General features: G+C 41.9%; 1 protein-coding gene across 10 annotated transcripts; it reads left to right on the forward strand.

Annotated features, from left to right (window-relative positions):
• Positions 1–167: 167 nt before the first annotated feature.
• On the forward strand, positions 168–21,442 carry LOC106504195 (zinc finger protein 286A). Of its 10 annotated transcripts, none has more exons than XM_084986261.1 (7): positions 168–202; positions 495–696; positions 1,624–1,712; positions 6,495–6,609; positions 7,876–7,968; positions 14,727–16,039; positions 21,160–21,442. In XM_084986261.1, exons 2-6 carry the CDS (start codon positions 669–671, stop codon positions 14,837–14,839), a joined length of 438 nt encoding a protein of 145 aa, XP_084842387.1. In that variant the 5' UTR covers positions 168–202; positions 495–668; the 3' UTR covers positions 14,840–16,039; positions 21,160–21,442. The 10 variants fall into 10 exon arrangements, with proteins under 10 accessions (XP_084842387.1, XP_084842388.1, XP_084842386.1 ...); XM_084986262.1 differs by lacking the exon at positions 21,160–21,442 and adding an exon at positions 16,905–17,983 and having other exon boundaries at positions 168–317; XM_084986260.1 differs by lacking the exon at positions 21,160–21,442 and adding an exon at positions 16,905–17,983.
• The last annotated feature ends 681 nt before the right edge of the window (positions 21,443–22,123 follow it).

A 22,123-nucleotide genomic window follows, 5' to 3' on the forward strand; every position in this document is an offset into this window, starting at 1 on the left:
GAGAGACCACGGCTCTCGGTATCCCCAACCGCGCCACGCTCGCACCCACCTGCAGGGGAGCGGAGTCCGGCCACGCCCGGGGGGTTCTGGGAATCGTAGTTCCCGGGCCGGTGGAGGTTCGCCAGCCTTGCCCCCGATCTCGCGCATGCGTGACTCCGGTGGCCCGAGAAGTTCGTAGCCTTTGTCAGGCCCGTGGTAGGAGGTGAGTTGTCGCTCAGGTGCCACTCTTTTCGCCCGGCCCCGGCGGTGGCCCCCGGGGCGTCAGTCTGCGTCCCGCCTGGTAGAGTGCGCGCCGGAGCAAGGAGCGTCGAGGGCAGGCACGAGGCCCCCGGGCGCGGGTGCGAGCGCGGGGCGGCGGGCTCGGCGGGCTGGGGGCTTGGTCTGCGCGCCCGCCCTTCGGCGGCGGCTCGAGCGCTGCCCTCTCCGGCCGCGCGGTCCCCGGGCAGCTGCGAGCAGAGGCTCCTGGCCTCAGGGATGCTGTCCTGGGATTCCAGGTGCCAGGCTCGCAGGGCCGAACCGGTTCGGGACGGAACGAAGCCTTTTGGAGGAGCCCCCAGAGGGGAGGCGGGAAGAAGGAACGCGGGGCCTCGGGGCTTCCACGCTTCTTCCCTGAGAGGTCGGCCCTGGCGGGAGAGCAGAACCTTCGCGGCCAGGAGGAGGTGGTAACCATGGAGACCGAAATGCCCGGGAAGAGAGGTGAGGGGGCTGGTGTTGAACTTGCGCTGGGGGCAGGGCCACAGCCTTCCTCGGGCGCGGGAGTCAGAGCTGTCCGGCTCCTTTGTCTGGGGATGGACGGGTGAGTGAGAGTGGACGGCTTGGTGTGGGCTCACCCCTCTTCCACTCCAGCTGGTGCACAGTGGCCCTCCAAAGCCTCCCCCCAAATGTGAGCGAAATGTTAGCTTCTGAGGCTTGAGCGTAGCCTCACACCTCCTCTCACACCTTCTTCCTCCGTGATGATTATACGTATCCTGGTCTCATCAGTGGGTCTGAAAGTTTAGCTTTATGGGTTGGCAGAAGTATTTAACACACTTGTCGTTCCACTTTGCACAAAAACCCTTTGGTTTCAGTAGAGCAGAAATTTTTGTCTTATCTCAGAGAAAATAGGCATCGGAGTCAATGACTGACTTCCAGTTCTTCTAGCCAGTGTTTCTTGAAGTTTGGTCTGCGACCTCCTGTATCAGAATCCACACCCCGCCCCCTCCCATACTTGTTCAGTTTGTAAATCGTACCCCAGTCTCAACAGTGATAATTATTTGGGGGTGAGATCCAGCGATTTACCTTTAACATAAGCCTGAAGGTTTTAACCAAAAATTTTTAGGTTAATTTTTCAAAAGCATGGAGCCTCTTTTTCCCATATTAATTTAATCTAGATTAAGCTCGGGAAAAAAAAAAAAAAACTTATTTTAATTTCCAGACCAGAGAATGCCATCTTCCTGGATGTGTCACAGTGCTGCCACTGAGTGAATTGAAGCCTCAGGTAGCAACATGCTGGGTTGTTTCTGGCTCCCTTCAGCAGAAGCGTTTGTAGAGAGCATCATTAGTAGGGTGGCGGGAAGTTTAAACTTGTAAATCTGAATCACAAGATAGATCTAGGCCGCCTCCTTTCTGCTTTCTTGCCCTTAGCTCTGTCTTCCCAGGATTCTCCATTTTCCCAAGAGAAGAGCACAGAAGAGGGAGAAGTGGCAGCCCTTCGCCTTACTGCCAGATCCCAGGTGAGCTAGTATTGAAATGGCACTGTATTTCTCAGAGTACAGACGCACTCCCCACTTTCTGATGTGGCATTTCTGTGTCTGCTAGAGCCCATCTAGAGAACAGAGTTCTAATTCTAAGAGATGACTTGAGTGGCTAATAGACTCCGTGGAAAGTGTTTTGTACTTCCTCGTGGTATCCTCTCCATCCAATATTTATTGTCACTCCGCAAGCCTGGAAGGAGCATCACCTACTAGCTAATTTCTGTGCTTAGTAATTTGGGAAACTGTTTTAAAAGACAGCAGGGCACATACCTCTTAAACTGTATGTTCCACTATGTGACACATGACTGTTAAGTGGAAATTTAAGAAAGCACCTTGGAGTTCCTGTTGTTAAGAACCCAACTGGTATTCATGAGGATGGGGTTTGATCCCTCATCCTGCTCAGTGGATTAAGGATCCGGCGTTGCTACTGAACTGCAGCATAGACCTTGCAGATGGGGTTTGGATCTGGCATTGCTGTGCCTGTGGTATAGGCCGGCAGCTGCAGCTCTTATTAGACCCCTAGCCCAAGAACTTCCATATACTGCTGGCCTAAAAAGAAAAAGAAAAAGAAAAAAAAAAAGCACCTTAAGTCCTGGAATGAGTTATGAACATACAAAAATAGATGATGAATGCTCATCTATATTAGAAATGAACTGTTATCAAGTCTGCAGCTTACTTTCCAATTTCCCTCTTCTCCAAGGGCAAATATTAAGAATTGTCAAATTTAAGTGGTAGTTGTAGTATATCAGTGAATAGTGTGTTAGTCTTTCAACTTTTTGTGTATCTGAAAATTTTTATTAAATGCAGTTGGGTAGGAGGAAAACCACCCATGATGTGTCATATACTACAACCCAGGGATTCCTCAATTTGCTATGTGACTCCAAAGTGTAAAAAGTGGGCATTGCACATTGCTATGGTATGTAAAAACAATTTCTCAAGATCCTTATATACTTGCTTGCCTCCATTGGTTTTTCGAATGCCTTACATTATTAATATTGGAGACTTTCTTAGTCAAGAAGCATTAAGTTGCAGCTGATGAAAACAGGATTCAAACTGAAAGCAAAAAGCCATATTTACTGACTAATGAAAAATCCGGGTCTGGCTAAGATTGTGTTCAAGCAGTGACATTAAGACATATTCTTGGGGAGTTCCCGTCATGGCTCAGTGGTTAACGAATCCAGCTAGGAACCATGAGGTTACGGGTTCGATCCCTGGCCTTGCTCAGTGGGCTAAAGATCCGGCATTGCTGTGAGCTGTGGTTGTAGGTCGCAGATGCAGCTCAGATCCTGATTTGCTGTGGCTATGGTGTAGGTTGGCGGCTATAGTTCCGGTTAGACCCCTAGTCTGGGAACCTCCATATGCTGCGAGTGCTGCCCTAGAAAAGACAAAAGACCAAAAAAAACAAAAAACAAAAACAAAAAAAACAACTATTCTTGGAGTTCCCTTTGTGGCACAGCAAATCTGACTAGTATCCATGAGGATGTGGGTTCGATCCCTGGCCTTGCTTAGTGGTTAAGGATCCTGCATTGCCATGAGCTGTGGTGTGGGTCGAAGACATGGCTTGGATCCTGAGTTGCTGTGGCTGTGGTTTAGGCTGGCAGCTGCAGGTCCGATTTGACCCCTAGCATGGGAACTTCAATAGGCCACAGGTGTAGCCCTAAAACACACACACACATACACACACACACCCTATTCTCTGTGTTTCACTGATCTTTTCTTTTTTTAATAATGATTTTTTTCTTTTATAGTTGGTTTACCGTGTTCTGTCCATTTTCTACTGTACAGCAGAGTGACCCAGTTACACATACATATATACATTCTTTCTCTCACATTATCCTCCATCATGCTCCATCACAAGCGGCTAGATATAGTTCCCAGTGCTATAGAGCAGGATCTCATGGCTTATCCATTCCAAATCACTGACCTTTTCTTTTGTCTCGTGGGTTTTGCTCTCAAGCATACTTTTCTTCTAGTGCAGGCTGGCCTCTAACTAATTTGGGTTTATATCTTCCCTTCTGGTCATTCCAGGAAAAGTACTGAGGCCAACTCTTTAACGGTCTTAGGCTCATTCTTGGACCAATTTTTGCCAAATCTGAGTGTAACAATCAGACTAGAAAATATACCTGCACACACACACACAAAGGCACATCCCACCCATGGGTCAGAGATGGAACTAGTACTGCCTGAACTGCCTGGACTAAGAGTGGCCAGGCGTAGCAGCCAGAGGAAAGTCAGGGCACGCATGCCAGAAGGGTGAATGTTTTATATATTTCAGCATGTTGGTATTAGATTTAAGGCTAGTTACAGCTTTAGGATGGATTACACCTTCTATGGACAATTTTAAAACTATCCTTTTTGCATCACGTTAGATTTTGTTTGATGCTAGTATCACAGCTGTCTCACTGGAATTTACCTGGGGTATTTTTCTTTTACTTACTAGATTTTTTATATATTAAAGTTTTAATTCTTGCTCATAGTAACCAGGTAAACGGCACAGACACATATAAATGTAAATTACCTGTACTTCCCTTCCCGAGTTCAGTCCCACACCTCTCCCTACTGAGGCTAATAGTTTGGTGTATATTTTTCCCATATGTTTTTGTTGAGCTTGCACTACTGTATTCAGACATATGGCATATTTCCTCCCATTCCCTACCTCCCATCTCCCACCTTTGGGGTTTTGTTTAGGTCTCCTTTCTGTAAAGAGGTTGTGGCTATAACAAATTAATTTATTCGTATGAATATGATTACTCGTATGTTTCACATTTTTCTTGCCTTGTGATTTTTATAATCCTGTTTACTGTGCTTTCCTTCTTTGAATTTCTTTTCTGCCTTTTGTGCAGTAGTTTGCATTTTGGCTATTCTGATTTTTTTCATATATGGTTTGGAAATTAATGCCTACTAAATGTCAGTTTTGCTATAAATATGCAGATTGTAGGCTCAGTCATTTTTTTTCTTGTAATAGCTTGTCTCCTCAGTGGCTACTTAATAATTTTTACATTTTATTTTCCAAGGATGATTCTTATATTTTTTTAAGTCTCGGTTATTTCTATTTTTTGAAACTTTTTTGAAATAATTTTAGACTAATAGAAATATAGCAAATGGTAGAAAAGGCTCTCACAGGCTCTCCATTCAAATTCTCCAAAATTTAACATTTTACCTCACTTTATTATTCTCTTTTTCCAAGACCTGGAACTTAGCATTGGTATACTACTGTAATGCTGATCTTATTTAGATTTCCCAGCTGTCTTATCCTTCTTATTTTTCTCCCCCTTAATTTCTGCTTTTATCCTGTAATTCTTTCTGTTTTCCTTAGTTTGTTGTTGGGTTTTTTTCTTTAGTTTGATTTGTAGCTGTTCATTTAATTACTTTTTTTTAACGACATGAAAACATTTCCTCTGAATACAATTTTAGCCATTTGGCATTGATTTTTGCATTTTATTCCACTATTTTGAATGATTTTTTTCAATTATCAGTTTTTGCTTTGTTTCATTTCTGTTTTGGAATTTATTAACATTTTCTTTGTTATTTTTACAAATGCCTCATGAATATTTAAATAGAAGGCGTTTTCTATCCACTTATAGCATTTGGCATATATTTATTTCAACAGTCTGGAATATTATTCCCATTCTTATGGCTTTATTTAAATAGCAATGTTCAGTACCAGTATGTGTCTATCTCCATATTTTTTTTGTTTTTAATTTTTATTGAAGTATTGTTGATTTACAATGCTGTGTTAACTTCTGCTGTACAGCAAAGTGATTCATTTATACATACACAAACACATATATACACACTCTTTTTTATATTCTTTTATAATAGTCTTTTCCATTATGGTTTATCATAGGACATTGAATATAGTTCTCTATGCTCTACAGCAGGGCCTCGTTGTTTAGCCGCTCTGCATGTGATAGTTTACATCTGCTGACCCCAGCCTCCCAGGCCATCCGTCCCCCAAACTCCTCCGCCTTGGCAACCACAAGTCTGTTCTCTATGTCTGAGCCTGTTTCTATTTTGTAGATAGGTTCATCTGTGCCATATTTTAGATTCCATATATAAGTGACATCATATGGTATTTGTCTTTGTATGACTTAACTTCACTTAATATAATAACCTCTAGTTGCATTCATGTCACTGTGAATGACATTATTTCATTCTTTTTTCCATATAGTTTTCGGGTTTTTTGGTGTTATATATCTTAACCCTAGGGTACTTACACATAAACATTTATATGTTGTCTCTGTACCCTTAATTAATTTGTTGCTGTCATTTTCCAATTTAACGTTTCTTGCCTTGAATCGTTTCCATGCTTCACTGGATTTGGCACCAGTCTGTTCATTCCATGACTTGTCCTGTCCCAAGTTCTGTATCGATTGACTTTTCAAGTTTTTATTGAGGACTCACAAGGAGAATTATACAAACATGCCTTTTTTTCTCTGCCTGTGTTTTGTTTACTAAAGTAGGTTGTTGACTGGTTGGTTCATTTTTAACTGTATTACCTGGAAAACAATGCTGGTCTCTCTGTGGAGAAAGCTTACTTCTTTGGGTCTCATATTGACTCTTGGGCAGCATGCTGGTGCTCCAGTCATGACCAGTGACTTTATGCGGAGTGTTCAGCATCTGAACACATGCAAATGCTTGTCCTTTATCATAGTCCGTCCGCCTGTTGAACATATCTCTGCATCTACTCCAGGGCCCACAGAAGCTGGGGGAGAAAGGGAGACTACCGAGCAAAAGATGGTGGTATGTTTTGTGTCACAGGCATCGATGACATTCAAGGACGTGGCCATGGACTTTACGCCAGAGGAGTGGGGGGAGCTGGACCCTGCGCAGAGGGCCGTGATGCTGGACAACTACAGGAACCTGGCCTCGCTCTGTAAGGATGGGTGCTCTCTGTGGGTCTGGAGCCTGCCGATGGGGCATTATTGCTATTACTGCTTTACTGAGAGGGAAACAGCTTAACGAAGCCTCCACTTTTGTGTTCAGCAATCGTCCAGTGTCCATCCCTCTAGCCCAGAGAGAGTCTCTTTCTGCTCGAGGTTCCCAGGGAAATGTCTAGGCTCGTTCTGTATCAGGCGTCTTCAGAGTCAAGTGACAGAAACCTAACTCACACTTGCTTGAAAAGGAATCAGCTGGAGTTCCTGTTGTGACTCAGCGGTTAACCCGACCAGCATCCATGAGGACGTGGGTTCGATCCCTGGCCTCAACCAATGGGTTAAGGATCCGGCATTGCCATGAGCTGTGGTGTAGGTCACACATGTGGTTTGGATCCTGTGTTGCTGTGGCTGTGGTGCAGGCCAGCGGCTACAGCTCTGATTCGACCCCTAGCCTGGGAACCTCCATAGGCCGTGGGTTCGGCCCTAAAAAGACCAAAAAATAAATAAATAAATAAAAAGGAAATCAGCTATAGTGTCAGGAGTTTCTTTTATTTAGTTACGTTGTAATTGTAATAGCTTTGCCTGATCTCAGGTCATTGGCAGCTCTAAGGCTACTTTATCCTTCCATGTAGAGCTAAGGGGAAAAGAGAGCTTCTGCCTGGGAGTTTCAGCAAATAGGGTCACTTGTCGATCAGTGAGACGATTACTGAAGCCAGGGAGAGAGTACGCTCTGGCCAGCGTGGATCCATGCCCACCTCTGGGGGCGGTGTACACATGTGTTCATATGAGGGGTGGAAGGAACTAGGTTAGCTCCTCCCAAACCACAGGTAATAAAACGCCCAAGAAAGCAGGTTCCTATAACTGAAGACAGAAGAAAGGGAAAACATCAGAAAACAACTAGTCACAACAGCCACAGCCTTGTGTTGCTGCCACTTGGGCCTCACTTTGCCCAACTGCCTCCCGCTGAGGACTAGCCTGCAGTGTCTCCCCAGAACTCCTGCAATAAAGGAGTGAAGAGAAATTCTCTTTTTTTTTTTTTTTTTCTTTTTTAAACAGGCAGAAATATTTGTCACTTCAGATGCATATAAACTTTTTACCAGGCCCAGACTCTTGCTGCGCATATTTTAAGCTTCACTTAGCAGTCCCCGCCCCCTCTATAATGTCCCATGTTCTTTGTGGATCTAGGGGTTTGGACCAGGCTCTAGGATAGAGCTTTGTGCCCGTTGCAAAGAGCTGAGTCCCTTTTCTTTTTTTATTATGAGCAGGGCTTCCAGTTTCCAAACCTGACAACTACAGTTTGAAGAATGGAAAAGAACCTTCGATGCTTGAGAGAAAAGTCCCCAAAAGCAGCTGCTCAGGTGAGTCAGAAAGAAGGGAGTGTTCAGAAAGCAAAGCCCCACAGGACACTAAAGAAGGGGCACTTTTCAGTGCCTGAGAAAGACTATTAGAAGTGCCAGCAATGCTTTTATTTTGTAAATACCTTATTTTTAATTGTATGGTATTTTAGGAGTTCCTGTCGTGACGTAGTGCATTAAGAATCTGACTAGCAGCTCAGGTTGCTGCAGAGGTACGGGTTTGATCCCCGGCCCAGTACAGTGGAACAAAGGGTGCAGTATTGCCGCACCTGTGGCATGGGTCGCAGCTGCAGCTCAGATTCAGTCCCTGGCCCAAGATCTTCAGTATGCCTCAGCTGCAGCCATAAAATTTAAAAAAAAAAAATTTTTTTTAATAAGTATATAGCATTTTAAACACATTAAAAAATCAAGGAAATAAAATGATACCAAGGTCAAACATGCTCATATTTGCTTCTTTGCCTTTTTTCTTCCTTTTTGGTAATATAAGATAGATTAAAATATCATAACTGTATAGTTCTATGAATTTTCACAGATTGAAACATTGATGTAGCTAGCACCCAGAGCAAGCACCCCAGAAGCACCCCGTGCCAGCATTAAGTCACCTCCCTCCTTCCAGGGTAACCTTACCTAATTTCTCCCACCAGAGTAGTCGTGACTGTTCTTGGACTTGATTTAAGGAGTCATCCCGAGTGTGCTCTTGCGTCTGGCCCCCTCCCAGAACACTGCCATGAGATCCGTCTGTGTAGCTGCATGGTGTGTGGTCTGTTCACCCTCATTGTTGTCTCGTTCTGTCACTGTGTTGGCTCATTTATCCATTCTCCTGAGGTAGCACATGGGTGTTTCCAGATTTCGGCTGTGTGCTTTGCTCCCTATGTCCTGTAACAAACACAGGCGTGCGTTTCTTTAGGACGTACGCGTCCAAGCAGGATCGTTGCATCAGGGCTGGTGCTGTCTACTTTTGGTGCATCTTAGCAAACAGATTTCTAGAGGCCTTGTACCAACTACATTCCCACTCACAAATGAGAACAGTAGGTGATTCTCATTAGCTTCGACACTTAAGGTTGTCTCTCTTCCTCCTTTTAGCTACTCTTACAAGTGTGTGGTATTTTCTCTTTTTAAGAAATAAGAAACATTACAGATTTTGTGAAAGTTTTTACATTCTCTTTATGCCTGGAAGTAACTAGTTGGTACAGTTGGTATGAATCTAGTATACACACACACAATGTACAATGCACAATTTTTTTTTTTTTTTTTTTTGGCATTTCTTGGGCTGCTCTCGCGGCATGTGGAGGTTCCCAGGCTAGGGATCAAATCGGAGCTGTAGCCACCGGCCTACACTGCAGCCACAGCAACGCGGGATCCGAGCTGTGTCTGCAACTTGCACCACAGCTCACGGCAATGCCAGATCCTTAACCCACTGAGCAAGGCCAGGGACCGAACCCGCAACCTCATGGTTCCTAGTCGGATTCGTTAACCACTGCGCCACGACGGGAACTCCTGCACAAATTTTTAAATTTATATTTCTCTAGTTGTGAATGAGTTTATTTCCTGTGTTTATTAGCCATCTAGGTTTCCTCTTTCGTAAATTCCCTGCTAATATCCTTAGCCTGTTTTTAGAAATTGGGCCATTCACATCTTTTTCTTTTCCTTTTTTTTTATTTTTCTTCCAAATTTTATGGCTACATCTGTGGCATATGGAAGTTCTCCATGCCCGGTATTGAATCTGAGCAGCAGCTGCAACCTGCACCAAAGCTGCAGCAACACTGGATCCTTTAACCCACTGGCCAGGCATTGAACCTACACCTCTGCAGGGACTCGAGCAGACTAATTCTTAACCCGTTGCACCACAGTGGAAACTCCTCACGTATTTTTCTTGATTTCTTAGAGTTCTTTATATATTTTATTTATTTATTTACTTATTTATTTGTTTGTCTTCTTAGAGCCGCACCCACGGCATATGGAGATTCCCAGGCTAAGGGTCGAATTGGAGCTGTAGCTGCTGGCCTACACCACAGCCACAACAACATGGGATCCGAGCCGCATCTTCGACCTATACCACAGCTCATGGCAACTCTGGATCCTTAACCCACTGAGCAAGGCCAAGAGTCAAACCTGAGTCCTCATGGATACTAGTCAGGTTTGTGACTGCTGAGCCACAACAGAACTCTCTTGCTATACTTTTTAATGTACAAATTTAATGTATTAATGTCTTGGAGTTCCCATTGTGGCGCAGTGGTTAACAAATCCGACTAGGAACCATGAGGTTGCGAGTTCAGTCCCTGCCCTTGCTCAGTGGGTTAACGATACGGCGTTGCCATGAGCTGTGGTGTAGGTTGCAGACACGGCTCGGATCCCGTGTTGCTGTGACTCTGGCATAGGCCTGTGGCTACGGCTCCGATTCGACCCCTAGCCTGCGAACCTCCACATGCCGCGGGAGAGGCCCAAGAAATAGCAAAAAGACAAAAAATAAATAAATAAATAATGTATTAAAGTCTTGTATTTTTTCTTTTGATTAGTACTTAGGCCTTTCTCATTCCAAGATTATGGAAATATTTGCTTCTGTCCTCTTGTAGAATCTTTGTCCTTTGATTTTTTTTCCCTTTCAATCCTTAATCCATTTGGAATTGCCTCTTACTTCTTTGGTTGTATCTTCTTGGCTTTCTTTTCTGAACACTTAAATGTTTGAACTACTCAAGGTTTGATTTGACTTTCCCCACCTCCACAGCTGGAATCATAATTGGCTATGTGGTCCAGGTCGTAACCTTGATGAGTGAGGTGGACAGGATGGGGACTGGGAGGCTGGGGCACGAGCCTCAGCAGAAAGGGGCTGCTGCTCCATCCATTCCCACTGCAGGGCTGGCAGACTGTTCATGTGGCAGGGAGATAGTCGGCCACTTAGGCCTTGTGGGGCACTTGGCCTCTGCTGCAACTGCTCAGCGTACCATGGTGGCATGAAAGCAGCCACAGATGTTGGAAATGAGTGGGCATGGCTGTGTTCCAATAAAACTTTATTTAGAAAATAGGCATTGGGCTGAAGTTGCCAAACTGCTCTAATTGGTTGTCACTTAGTATGCTTATAGTTTTGTTTTTTAAGAGAAACCTAAAATTTGAATTTCTGCATCAAGTCTTCCTCTTTTTAAGTGTTGGCAGCTGATCTCAAAAACTTGTATGAATAGTGTGGGCCCAAAAAAACACACCTGAGGGTCAGATTTGTCCAACTGGTCACTTGTTTACAGCCTCTGCGTTCTCCTTGGTGAGTCTCATCCATTCCCACAACTGAATTACCTTCTCTCTTTGGATGGATCCCAGATTTGTGTTTCCACCACAGACCTTTCCTCAGGCCTCCTCTTTGAATGTTTGTGTAACTGTTTGCTCTCTCCATTTGCTTGTGTCAAAGATGCCTCAAAACAGCATGATTAAAACTGAACACCTGTTATATGCCCCAATTCTGCACCCTCACCAACAAGATCCCTTCCCAGTAAGTATCTTAATGACACTAGCTGCCTTATCACTTTGTACATGCCAGCAGTCTGTGAGAGATCTTTACAGTCCCCACCCCCCTGTACCCAGTTCATTCTCGTGTTAAGCTAATTACATTCTAAGTCTTTCTTCACTGTTAACATCCCTCCATCTCCTTTTCATTTGCCTGGGCTTCTCTGATAATCTCCCTGCCTTTCCTCCCGTCACCTCCATCCTTTACATCACAGTGAAAGTGACATTTTCAAAGTGCGAGTCCGATGGTGTCACCCTTGTGCTTACAGTATGTCCATGGCTTTGAATTACTCTCAGGATAACAGTCAAAATCCTTGAGTCCTAACAGACCTTTGTAACATCTTCCCCTTACCCATTATTCCAGCCTTATACCTCTTCTGCCTCCATTTCTGTACCCTATCTTAGCAACCCTTAATGGTTTTAGCATCATAGGACCTAATTTAACTCCCAAAATTATTGAGGACCCTAACAAGCTTTGTTCATGTGGGCTCTATCTACCAATAGCTGCTATAATAGAAATGAAAAGTGAGAAAGATTTTTAACTATTAGATCATTAATTTCTTTTCTTTTCTTCTTCTTCTTTTTTTTTCTTTTTTTTTTTTTTTTTTCTTTTTGCCCTTTCTAGGGCCGCTTCCGCGGCATATGGAGATTCCCAGGCTAGGGGTCTAATCGGAGCCATAGCCACCGGCCTACGCCAGAGCCACAGCAATGCGGGATCTAAGCCGCATCTGCAACCTACACCACAGCTCATGGCAACACCGGATCGTTAACCCGCTGAGCAAGGCCAGGGATCGAACCCGCAACCTCATGGTTCCTAGTCAGATTCGTTAACCACTGCGCCACGATGGGAACTCCATAGATCATTAATTTTAAAATAGCAATTATGAACCCATTACATACTGTCAGTTGTTTTTCTTGAAGTTACAGACTTTTTTTTTTTTTTTTCAGTTTTTAAGAAAATATCTACCAGGTACCCAACATAGATAATGTTTGTCAGTCATTCCAAGTAAAACTGGTGGTCCTTGAAAAAGTGGCTAGTTCAGCTGTCAGGCAATCTCATGAGTGGTTTTCCTCCAAGAGAACCATCACACTTCAATGTGAACACACTTGCTTTATGATTACTTATGATTTCATCATCTAGAACATTAAAAAAGCATGTAGTCCAGGTGTAAAATTTAATAAAGTAATTTTACTAAATTCATAATATTTCTTGTTGTTTCCTCAGACATTTTTAAGTGAAACCTGGCTTTCTTTTTTTAACTGAGAGTACACAGTATGGAAAAATACAATAACTACTAGTCTTGTCCTGAACTTCCTGTGTGGAAGTTGTGGGTAGTTTTACCACCATTACTTTTGCAACATCAGCACAAATGTCAGAACAGTGATAAAGGCAAATAATATATAAGCATCATTTTGAAAGTAGTTTTGAACCTACAGACTCCCGGGCATCTGCAGACCACACTTAGAGATCACTGCCTCTACCTACCTTGCTAACCTTTTATCAATTTATGTCTGACTTATTTAACACTTATGTAGCAGCTGTGCTGTGTCAGAGTTTAGGTGTTTTATAAATATTTTTTATTTAATAGTCATTAAGGTAGGTGTTTTTATTCCTCATGAAATAGGTACTATTTATTATTGCCCCATCTTACAGATAAGGAAGCTGAATTAGAAGTAGATGGGTAAAATAATCTTGCCCTGGGTCACACGGTGAGTAAGCAGCACAGCTGGGTTTAAATCTTTGCATTCTGATTTCAGAGTCCATGCTCACAGCTACTGTGCTCTTAAATGTCCCTTCTTACCCTGGGGTTTTTGTACATATAATTCCCTCTACCTGGAACACTCACCTGCTTCTGTACCTGTGACCCAGAATACTCACCTGAACTCCAGCCCCACTTTGATTTCTGCTCAGTCGTTTACCTTCTCAGGGAAGCCTTCCCACTTCTCCCTGGAGTCACCTTCTTTCAGTCTGTCAGAGCAGGGTTCTTCAGAAGTGTTAGTCAGATTTCACCTTTTATTTCTCAGTACTTACTGCAGTGCATTTTTATGTATATTTGTGAATGTTAGACTAAATTCTCTCTCATTGTACATATGGGGACTGTGTTTTTCCCCAGAGCCTAGCAAATGATAGACATCCATTGGATAAATGGGTAGAAGAGCAAATAGCTGTATGAACAGAATTAATTAGGCTGTTTGGATTGAGGGGCAGATCTAACTTAATTTTCTTCTAAATGTTTAATCAGTCATAGCACCATTTGTTGGAAAAACAAATTAGTTAACTGACTGAAACACCACCTTTGTATTATTATTTTTAATTCCTATGTATACTTGACCTTATTTCTTAAATTGCTCCTGTGTTCCATTTATCTCTTTATAATTCTAATAGTTTTGTATTAGATATGTTCAGAGAGGTTGGTTTACAGCCCTGCCTTGTCTTTTGTATTAATATTTCATTTATCCATCCTTGGTCTTGGAAAATATAACCAAACACACCTATATATTTGTGTCTTCCCTTTTCCCTACATGAAAAGTAGCAAACTATACACTCATTTATAGCTTGTTGGGGCTGGGTTTGTTAAGTTTATTTACTATATCTTGAAGACCACTTTCTAGCAATATGTAGAGGTCATTCTCATATTTTTTTAAGTTGCACATGCTCCATTATATGTATGCACCATAGTTTAATCAGTTCTCTGTAGTAAGATATTTGAGATGTTACCGGTCCTTCATTACCTTAGTGTTGTAATGATTAACGTTGTGCACATATAATCTAATATATTTAAATAAAATGTAAAAGTCTATGATATCCCATTTCTATCTTTGGGAGATCATAGATTTTTGAACAAGGATATATTATAAAAGATTCTTAAGATTTCAAACTGGAAATGGAATGCCTATTAGGATTTGAGTAGGGTTGGGTGACTGGAAAATAAGTTGTAACTACTCTACACTGAGATGGTAACTACCTGGATATTTATGACAGCATTTGATATTCTAACAGAAGTTGTTCCCCCCATCCTAATGTAGGATACTCATTTCCTGCTCATCTGGTGATATGGTGCTTCATCTATGGTTCCTCCTTCTCCTGTCTTTCTGGTCATCTTTACCCCATTCTGACTCCTGGAGCAGGTCTGCTGATTTCCTGTGCATATATTGTGTGCATTTGTTTCCCTCCACTTTCTTCTCTTTGCAAATCATCTTATAAGAGTCAAATGCACTTACTTGTTGAAGCCATGCTTCTCACCTTCATTAACTCTTACTCATTACAGAACTGCCTTTGGTTGAACTCAGAAAACGAAGGAAATTTGCATTTCCAATTTCTTTCAGACTTGGAGACAAGACCGGAGAGCAAAGATTCAACTTCAGTGCAAGACTTTTCTAAAGAAGAATCAGGCCAGGTTGGAGTAAAAGATCGGCTGACAAGGCATGCTGTCTATGACTCCAACTTGGGGACAACTCTTGAATGTGAGAATTGGTTAGAGAATCAGCAAGAAAATCAGGAGAGACACTTGAGAGAAATGTTCACCCACATGAACTCACTTCCAGCAGAGAGGACTCATGAGCATGGTGTTTACTGGGAAAGTTTGAGTCAGAAATCAATCCTTCTCACTCAAGACAGAGGTCCTAAAGGATCATATGCCTTTCATACTCTTGAAAAAAGATTGAAACAGAAATCAACCTTTATGAAAAAGCAGAGGACATATAAAGAGAAAAAACCTCATAAATGCAATGATTGTGGTGAACTTTTCACTTACCATTCAGTGCTCATTCGACACCAGAGGGTCCATACTGGGGAAAAACCCTACAGCTGCAGTGAGTGTGGGAAATCTTTCAGCCACAGGGCTAATTTAACTAAACATCAGAGAACTCATACTAGAATCCTCTTTGAATGCAGTGAATGCAAGAAAGCCTTCACAGAAAGTGCATCCCTTGCAATACATCAGAGGATTCACATTGGAGAGAGACCCTATGAGTGCAGCGAGTGTGGGAAAGGTTTTAATCGAAGCACACACCTCGTGCAGCACCAGCTGATTCATACAGGAGTAAAGCCTTATGAGTGTAATGAGTGTGATAAAGCCTTCATTCATTCGTCAGCACTCATTAAACATCAAAGAACTCACACTGGAGAGAAACCATATAAGTGTCAGGAATGTGGGAAAGCCTTCAGCCATTGCTCATCCCTTACTAAACATCAGAGAGTTCATACTGGAGAAAAACCATATGAATGTAGTGAATGTGGGAAAACCTTTAGTCAGAGCACACATCTTGTTCAACATCAGAGAATTCACACCGGAGAGAAACCCTACGAGTGTAATGAATGTGGGAAAACCTTCAGCCGGAGCTCAAATTTTGCTAAACATCAAAGAATTCATATAGGAAAGAAGCCATACAAATGTAATGAATGTGGGAAAGCCTTCATTCATTCATCAGCTCTTATCCAGCACCAGAGAACTCATACTGGAGAGAAACCCTATAGGTGTAACGAATGTGGGAAAAGCTTTAAGTGCAGTTCATCTCTTATCAGACATCAAAAGATTCACACTGAAGAGCAGCCCTGAAAAATCACTGAGTGTGAAGAAATGTAAGTTGGTTTTATCACTGTGTTAAATACCCAAGTGTTTAAGCAGAAGACCCATAAAATGCTGCTTGAGAGACCATTCTATAGGCATCTAATTCTAGTGGCATGATACACAGCCTTGAGCCATGAACAGGATGTTTCTTATATCCATTGATTTGATCATTCTGAATGTTTCTAGATGGAAATCTCAAAAGATTGATCCCTAACCCTCACCCCCATACCCTTTTACGGAAATTGAAGAAGTCCTTGGGAGTGGTTAGCAATACAGTCATTGTGAAATCCAATTGCCCCTCTGTCACATCAGAGCCCTGTTAGAGCATCTCACTTAGTAAGGAAGTTCTCATCTGGTAGGTTAAGTGGAGGGCTCATAGCCTTATCATCACACAAACACAGAGTTCCTCTGAATCCAGAGTGGAGACCCAGCTATACGGACAGTATTGTTTATTTCACATTAGCTATATAAAGTTAAGGCTTGAGAATCAAAGTATGCTTTGGATTCCCACCTGACCCTCAAAGACTAGTATTTCATTTGATGAACATACAAAGCAGGTTCTGAGTTACATTCACATGGATTATGCTGGTCCTGGATTTAGATTGTTGTTAACCCTCTGCTGTGCAAATCTTTATACTTCCTTGGAGGTTATCCTGAAGCAGAGAAAGGGTCAAGACCTTAACCATAGTTTTTGATCAAGTCCCTCTTATCCTTGGCACTGAATAAATCTCGGTTTTCTATAATCACCGTATGAGAGAGATTTCATTTCTTTACCTTATTTTGCTCTCTGTAAACTATGCTTTGTCACTTTGAGAAAAAGCCCTGGGATGTGGTGAATCTGAAAAGCTGATGGGTTTGATATTTTGTTACATTTAGGGTCCCCGTCAAGAAGAACTGAAGCAGCCATGAGGCACAAAGAACACCTTCGAGTTGCATACGGGAATAGTCATGGGACAGTGACTCCTAGAGGACAAGCAGCTTCCCCCCCCCCCCGGAAGAAGTTGCCATTTCTCAGCCTCACGTTGACCCACATTTGTTGTTGTTCTTCTGTATGTTGGTTGGTCTTTGCTGTATCCCAGAGCCCCAAAGAAAGTAGAAAAGGCATGAAGCCACAGTGATCTATGGACATAAGTTATGTGGCTAGCCAAAGACCCATGTAGTGGGATTGGGAACAAAAGCAAAAGTTCCAATAAATATTTAGCAAAACACTATTCCTTAGGGGAGAACAATGTCCTTTCCAGAAATCTTTTGAGCATCCAGAACATCCAAGATCAAGGTACTTGAGATATCAAATATCAGCTAAAGCTGGAAGTTCAGACAATGGCATTTCAATATACATGAGACACTGCTTTATGTAACAATAAAAAAACGCTCTTTTTCTTCCCAAAGAAGAAGGCGTCTAACCACTTTAGAATTATAGATTTAGTGATTGCAAAGTGAATAAGTACTTGTCGATATTCTCAGGTGTGAGAATCTTCACACAGGTGTGCTTTTCCACTGTAAGCTGCGGCAACATTTTAATTTAGTACTTCCTCTTGCTCTGTGACACAATAAGACCACCCCCTAAAATGACTTCCTCCAAAACACAAGGAAATAAACATCGGCAATGGATTTAAAAGGAAACCAACTGGCAGCAGACACAATAGCTGCATAAGGAACTTTCTCTACTTTTCACAATATTTTAATGGATATGGGAGATCTAGATTTAAAAAACAGATCTTAAGCCACATTTTATCTTTTATGCATCAAGACATTTAACATTAAGTTATATACCTTTATACCAGAAACAAAAGAAATCAGAACCACTTGTTTAGAATAGCAATAAACATCTCAGATAGCTTTCAAGCATGATAAATAAGTCAAAATAGCGGCCATCCTCAGGAAAATAGATGAAGCATTAAGTTCAAAGTTTTTTTCCTGATATTCCATCTAAAATAAAAGCTTAATACATGCAACATTGTGAGATATAAGCCTCATTTGAACAGTGATGAAAACTTAAATACTGTATTTCACTTATGTGTTTATAATGTGTTTTCTAAAAATGAAAAAAGGGTTTTTAAAAATCATTATTCTCCTAAACTCTTAGAACCATATGAAGTTCTAAACTGAAGCAGCTGAATGTCACAGTCATGCGCAGCACAACAAGCTGTTTGCATTAAATTATTGCTAAAGGCAGCTGCAGTTTGCATTAGGCAAAATCTGATACAACTTAAGATGATCTCATTCTAACCTTACGCAAAATATGAAATTCTTAGAGATTTTTTATTAAGCTAGAGTCTTGTTAAAGGGCAATAATGTCTGAATAAATTAACTCTGCAAATAAAAATACAGTTTTCAAATTCTAATTCCAGTCAAAGTAGAGAAAGATCTTTTGAAAATAAATTTATCCCACTAACTTACTCCAAGAATCTTGGTGCTATACAAAAGACGGAAATCTGGCTGTGGAGGTACATAAAAGAAGTAGGACACAGTATACATGTCATTAACAAAAGTAAAGAGCACAGGAAATAGAAATAACGTGGCTGGTCATTACTGAGACACTTTTTTCTGTGAGTTATGTTAGAACATGAAAGCAAAGAATAATATCTGTAAGTTTGGTTTTTTTTTTTTCGTTGTTTGTTTGTTTTTGTCTTTTTAGGGCCACACCTGAGGCATATTTAAGTTCCCAGGCTAGGGGTCGAATTGGAGCTGTAGCTGCTGGCCTACACCACAGCTCAGGGTAGCGCTGGATCCTTAACCCACTGATCGAGGCCAGGGATCAAACCCATGTCCTCATGGATACTAGTCGGGTTTGTTAACCACTGGGCCATGACAGGAACTCCTCTTAAGATTTTTTTTTTTAATGCTGGCAACAATCATGCGGAAACAATTTTTCTTTTCTTTTTTGGCCACTTCTTTGCCTGAAGAACCCCTTCATGCACTGCCTTACCATCTGTCAGTTGTCTAATAATGACCCATGAGTCATTATTAGTCAGAGTTCCTGTGGTGGCGCAGCGGAAACGAATCCAACTAGGAACCATAAGATTGTGGGTTCGATCCCTGGCCTCACTCAGTGGGTTAAGGATCCGGCATTGCCGTGAGCTGTGGTGTAGGTTACAGATGCGGCTCGGATCCTGCATTGCTGTGGCTGTGGTGTAGGCTCTGATTAGAACCCTAGCCTGGAAACCCCCTCTGTGGGTGCAGCCCTAAAAAACAAACAAAAAATGACCCATATGTCATCAACCCAAGAAGGCACTTGCTTGACTACAAAACTGGGGGACCTTTTCTGCTAGATCATCTATTTTAACCCATGCTTCCTCTTGTTCTTTCACTTTTAGTTTCTCTTCCAGTTTCTCTGCTTTACATCATTTAGTGTTATCATTAAATAGTTTCTGGTTCATCTCTAGGAAGAATTTTAGCAGACCTTATTTTATTTTCTTACCTTTAAATTGTAATGTATTTTATTTTTATTATTAATTAATAATTTTAATTAATAATAATTAATTATTATTAATTAATATTTAATTAATTAATAATATTATTAAATTGCAATGTATTTTCTTTTCTTACCTTTAAATTGCAGCACAAGGGCAGAAACAGGAGGGGAAGAATATTTGCTGCATTGTCACTGATCAAGCTCAAAATCTTTCTGGGTTAACAGTTAACTTATCTTTCAGCACTTGAAAGCTATTGTCCCACCTCCTTCTGGACTCTGAGGTTTCTGATGAGAAATCCACCATGATTAGAATTATTTTTCTGTGGAGGTATGGTGTCCTTACTTTCTTGTTGCTTCTAGGGGTCTTTGTCTTTAGTGGCTTGATGTGGGATCTCAGTTCCTAGGCCAGGGATTGAACTGGGCTGCAGTGGTGAAAGGGCCACTAGACAGCCAGGAAACTCCCTGGGCTTTTTTCCCCCAGTACTTTAAAGGTGTTTCTTTATTATCTCTGGCTTGCTTTTTTTGTTTTGTTTTGTTTTTCTGGTAAGAAGTAATTATCTTTGTTCTTTTCATGCAGATTTTTTTTTCAATTGAATTATAGTTGATTTACAATTTTGGATTAGATTCTGGTGTACAGCCAAGTGATTCAATTGTACATATATACATACATACTCTTTTTCATATTCTTTTCCATTAGGGATTATTACTGGATACTGAATATAATTCCCTGTGACAGTAGAAACTTGTTTATCTGTTTTATATAGTAGTTTCTATCTTTTTACCCCAAACTCCTAATTTATCCCTCCCCTACTTTCCCCTTTGGTAACCATAAGTTTGTTTTCTTCGTGAGTCTGTTTCTCTTTTGTAAATAAGTTCATTTGTGTCATAGTTCAGATCCCATATATAAGTGACATCATATTCTTTAGCTGTGTTTAAGGTTTCTGTTTATTACTGGTTTGTAGAAATTTGATTATGGTGTGCCTTTGTGTGGTTTTCTTCATGTCTTTTCTTTGAATTTCATAGAGTTTCCTGGATCTGTGGGTTTGTAATTTTCATCAAATTTTGAAACTATCCAGCCATTATTTCTTTAAATATTTTTCTACATCCTCACACTCTCTTCTCCTTCTAGGATTATTACTATTTATTTTTCTTTTTAGGACCACACCTGTGGCATATGGAAGTTCCCAGGCTAGGGGGTTGAATCAGAGCTATAGCTGCTGACCTACACCACAGCCACAGCAACGCCAGATCAGAGCCACATCTGAGACCTTCACCACAGCTCAAGGCAACATCGGATCCTTAACCCATTGAGCAAGGCCAGGGATCAAATACATGTCCTCGTGGATACTAGTTGGATTCGTTTCCACTGCCCCACAACAGATCCCTCCTCAGTTTCGAATCACACGGCCTACGTGGTCTTGCTGTGTAGCTCACTGGTTCCATTAATTCTCCACTTTTTTCTCCACGTGTTTCTAGGTCACCAAATTCACTAACCTTTTCTTTTGCAGCATCTAATCTGCTCTTCATCCTAAACAGTGTATTTTCCATTTCAGATATGTTTGTTACTGCCAGGAGTTAGATTTCCCACTTGCATTTCTCCTGTGATAGTTCAAGGGTCACTGGGTTAGAGCATGCTTTAGATGGTATTCATTGGCTCTGAGAGCTCAAGAGCTCAGTTTAGCACTGAGTTCAGTTTCACTTTATGTCTCCCTGCAGATCTCCATCTCATACACAATCAGCAGCAGAGAATCCAAGGCACACAAGAAAAGAATTGGTGAGAGGAGTTCCCACTGTGGTAAAGTGGGTTAGGAATCCGACTACAAATCTCGGGTCACAGAGAGGTGGGTTCAATTCCTGGCCCCGGAACTTCCATATGCAGCAGTTTCGGCCATTAAAATGAAAAAAAAGTGGATGAGAGAGGAGAAAGCCTCATCATTGAATCATTTGACTGAATATGAAGACTATGGCCTTTTGGCATTAAAACTGAAACTGAGACAAAGGAAAACACACCTTTTAAAAAGCTAATATTGGAGTTCCCGTCGTGGCGCAGTGGTCAATGAATCCGACTAGGAACCATGACGTTGCGGGCTCGGTCCCTCGCGGTGCTCAGCAGGTTAAGGATCCGGCGTTGCCGTGAGCTGTGGTGTAGGTCGCAGACGCAGCTCGGATCCCGCGTTGCTGTGGCTCTGGCGTAGGTCGGTGACTACAGCTCTGATTCGACCCCTAGCCTGGGAACCTCCATATGCGGCAGGAAGCGGCCCTCGAAAAGGCAAAAAGACCAAAAAAAAAAAGGCTAATATTTAATGTATTATGATGATGATGAACTAAGGAAATAAGCTCAAATACCCGGAAATTATAATGAAGGCGTTACGATTTTTCCTAACGGAACCTGAATGAGAGGCCGAAGCCTGGACGTGCAGGTCCCCGCGCTTCCGGGGTTTTAATTAGTTGCAGGTGGCTCTCTGTTCTCTGAAAGTCTTTATTACTTTAGTCACACGGAAGTGCTCCGAGACAAGGCCTGTGTCATTCTTCTTTGTATGCCTAGCGCTAGTGACTGACACACAGTCGTGCCCACTCAAACCGACTGAACTTGCGAGGTCCCCCAATGTGTCTACAAACAACTCCAGCATCAACGCGGACAAAGAGGAGGTAAAAGAGCCCCGCGGAGGCGCGGAGGATT

This window comes from Sus scrofa, chromosome 12 (assembly GCF_054392235.1).
Source record: "Sus scrofa isolate SSC_HxYL_T2T_F1_AM1 chromosome 12, Sscrofa_HxYL_maternal_Yorkshire_Landrace_v2.0, whole genome shotgun sequence".
Taxonomy (NCBI): domain Eukaryota; kingdom Metazoa; phylum Chordata; class Mammalia; order Artiodactyla; family Suidae; genus Sus; species Sus scrofa.

Bases quoted from the DNA above. Each gene is read 5' to 3' on its own strand.
- LOC106504195 (XM_021067912.2), top strand. From the start codon at position 669: ATGGAGACCGAAATGCCCGGGAAGAGAG. The intron at 1,713-6,494 runs GTGAGCTAGTAT...TTTGTGTCACAG, and splicing joins GCCTTACTGCCAGATCCCAG to GCATCGATGACATTCAAGGA. The intron at 7,969-14,784 runs GTGAGTCAGAAA...AATTTCTTTCAG, and splicing joins CCCCAAAAGCAGCTGCTCAG to ACTTGGAGACAAGACCGGAG.